The following is a 3,081-nucleotide window of genomic DNA, read 5'->3' as shown; positions in this document are numbered from 1 at the left end:
GTGATGGCATTGATTCGAACGCTTTTCCTTTTTCCCTGTAAAAGGCTATATTTTCCCCACATATCCTTGATGGGTGTTTGTGCAGTGAAGCTGTTTGCCATCTCTTCCCAACTCTTTTTTTTTGCGCTCGCAACAGCCTCTCTGGCAGATGCTCTTGCCGCACGATATTCTTCACATAGTTTCTCTACGTTGCCTTCATTTGCTTTTTTTAATTCCCTTAATGCTTTTTTTCTTGCTTTAATCTTGTTCGCGACGTCTTCATTCCACCAATGTACGCACTTTTTCCCCGTGTAACCTTTCGTTTTAGGGATGGATGCCTGTGCGGACTTCAATATTTGTTTCGTGATTTCTTCGATTTGGTCTGCGGGGTCGTCTTTTTTTTCGAACTGTATAGTGGACCGGAAAGCTTCCCAGTTGGCATCTTTAATTTTCCATTTGGGAAAGCACTTCTGTTTTGTGATTTCTCCTGGCGATGTAATGATCATCGGTATGTGGTCGCTCCCGTGGGAGTCATCGTAGGTTGCCCAGTCCAGTGTTGCTGCTAGATCATTCGAACAGCAAGCGACATCAATGCACGATAGACTGCCGGTAGCGTGGTTCACATGTGTATGTTCTCCTGTATTTAATACTGTCAGTTCGCAATTCTCCGTGAAGTCCATTATAATTTGTCCACGAGCGCTAGTGTTTTTTGACCCCCATAGTGGGTGGTGGGCGTTGACATCCCCGACTAGTAGGAGAGGTTTTCCGATCTGCTTTGTTATTTTTGCTAATTCGTCGCAGGAAATTTCTTCGCCTGGTGGGAGGTATACGTTCATCACTGTCATGTTCAAGGGTGGACCTACCTTAGTGACTATAACTTCGAGGTGTGTATCAATTTCGATTTGTTCACATTCGATTCCTGTTTTGACAGCGGTGAGGACGCCGCCGGATGCTCGTCTGACGTGTTGCCGGTCACGCTGTAAGACCGTATATCCGTTTATTTTGGGGACGTTCCTCGGAGAGCACATTGTTTCCTGCAGGCATAAAACAACAGGGTCTTTCTCTTTGATTATTATATCCAGCTCGGCTCTGCTGGTTTTTAGGCCTTGTACATTCCAGGAGATGATCGTTGGGTATACGGTTATGTTTTTAGTGAAGTCGTCGATATTGTTGGCAGAACGTCCGTGAAGCCGTCGGAACACAGGTTTGGGTATAGCGTCCTCGTTCCCGTCCATCGGATCGTTCTCTCCTTCTGAAAGGAGTGGGGAGGCTACTTTCTCTTCGCTCTGCCCCGACCAGTTTGAATTGATTATCGTGTTATTAGGTTCTCGTAGAGAGTTAGCTTGTACGTTTGCATTATGTAGTTCGCTGTAATAGTGTTGGTTTTCCATGGATGTATTAGAATCGTTAGGTGTGCTTCGGTTTCCGGTACCGGTTCCGTTGCCTTCGTCGGAAGCTTCGGGTTCTAGTTTTTTTTTTAGTGTTTTCGTGGTCGACCTCTTCCCTTCCTAGTAGGAGGGCGGTCCTTTGCAGTTTTGGAGTTTATTTCGGCAGATTTCTCGTCGGCACTACCTCGTGGGTCAGTTTCGCTGTCGGTTGCATCTATTTTTCGTTTCGTTGTCGCACTAGATCTTTCTTTTTCGTTTTCTTCCGTGTAGTCGCTTCCTTCGGACATCGCCTGATCATGCTCATCTTCAGAAAGTTCAGGATACTCGATGTTTTTGCTTTTCTTCAGCTTTTCCAATTCAACCTTCATCATGTTGAAGTCAGCCAAGATGGTTCGCATCTGTTCGATTTCTTCCCGAAGGTTTTTTATCACGATGTCCTTTTCGATGTCTCTTTCTGCATTCTTCAGTTTTTGGATTTCTTCTTTCAGAAGCTTGATCTCGTCATCCTTCCTCATGTTTTCTAATCTGTTCTGAGCACCGCAAATTGCTGCATACGAGTGTTCTCCATGCTGCTTGGAGTACTCTTTCCTAGCTTCACTGAATGATATTCCCTTCTCAGTTTTGATTTTTATTACTTTTTCCTCCTTTACGTATTGTGGGCACTTTCTGCTAGTTGGAGAGTGGCCACCTTTACAGTTTTTACAGTATGGGGCTTCTTTGCAGGCATCCTTTTCCAGTTTGTGATCTCCTGAGCAGTTTTGGCAAACTGCATTGTTGGGACATTTGACTTTCGTATGACCGTAGCTGCAACAGTTAAAGCAGAGCATTGGGTTCGGTATGAATTCTCGTGTTTCTACTCGGAGTGGGCCAATCTTTATATATTTGGGGAATGTGGTTCCCTGAAACGTAAGGACCAGCGTTGGTGTGTTTACGCGGTCGTTTTCCTTTCTTCTTGTGATTCTTCGAACTTCCAAAACTCCAAGATGCTCCAGTTCTTGCTTGATTTCTTCGGTGGGTAAGTCCATAGCCTCCCGGCAGCTCAGCACGCAGCGGGTTTTGTTTAGAGTTGGATGAGATTCAACTATTACGTCGGTTCCGTCAATCAGTTTGTTCATGCGGATCAGTTTTTTAGCTTGCTCGGCACTTCTTGTTTTCAAAACGTATTTAGTTCCTCGCTCTTCGGTATGAGCTGATTCGATGTTTCCTCCGCAGATTGTTTCTATGGATTTACCGATAGTGAATGGGTTCTTCGGGAGAGGTTTCTCCCCAGCAGCACGTAACTGTAATATGATTCGCTGACCATGCATCCCCGAACGATCCATCCATTCGGGGATCGTTCTTTCGTTTGCGTTTGTTTGGCTGTTTCCGGGTGGATTATCCGGCGGTACGTTCCTCTCAAAGGAGGTGCTTGCTGACTCCATGTTGCCAGCAAGCCTAACAGATTTCTCGTTGAATTGTTCGCTCAGAACTGCAGCTTACGTTTGCCGAGTATTTAGAGTGTGGTTCGTATGCGTTCTTGCCTAGGCAAGTAACGTCTACCCTTTCACCTTATTCTTTATTGATCCACCCAAGGGTTAAAGGTACAAGTGGTCAAATGCGCGGCTCCGCCGGAGCGGATGACGACTACGCTTTTTCCTGCTACTATTTCGACCAAGCGTTAGAAGGTCCAATCGAAATAGGAACGTTTTTACCTGTTCTGTGAATCCTGCCCAAT

At 45.5% G+C, this 3,081-nt stretch overlaps 1 protein-coding gene across 1 annotated transcript; it reads right to left on the bottom strand.

Moving 5' to 3' along the window:
• Positions 1 to 1,456: 1,456 nt before the first annotated feature.
• On the bottom strand, positions 1,457 to 2,788 carry LOC131428653 (uncharacterized). Its single transcript, XM_058592698.1, has one exon. The coding sequence runs from the start codon at positions 2,786 to 2,788 to the stop codon at positions 1,457 to 1,459; it is 1,332 nt and encodes a 443-aa protein (XP_058448681.1).
• Positions 2,789 to 3,081: the final 293 nt, after the last annotated feature.

The sequence above is a fragment of the Malaya genurostris genome, chromosome 2 (assembly GCF_030247185.1).
Source record: "Malaya genurostris strain Urasoe2022 chromosome 2, Malgen_1.1, whole genome shotgun sequence".
Classification (NCBI taxonomy): Eukaryota; Metazoa; Arthropoda; class Insecta; order Diptera; family Culicidae; genus Malaya; species Malaya genurostris.
Note: the sequence above shows the minus strand (reverse complement) of the source record. Positions and strands in the feature narration are given on the sequence as shown.

Bases quoted from the DNA above. Each gene is read 5' to 3' on its own strand.
- LOC131428653 (XM_058592698.1), bottom strand. From the start codon at position 2,788: ATGGAGTCAGCAAGCACCTCCTTTGAGAGGAACGTACCGCCGGATAAT.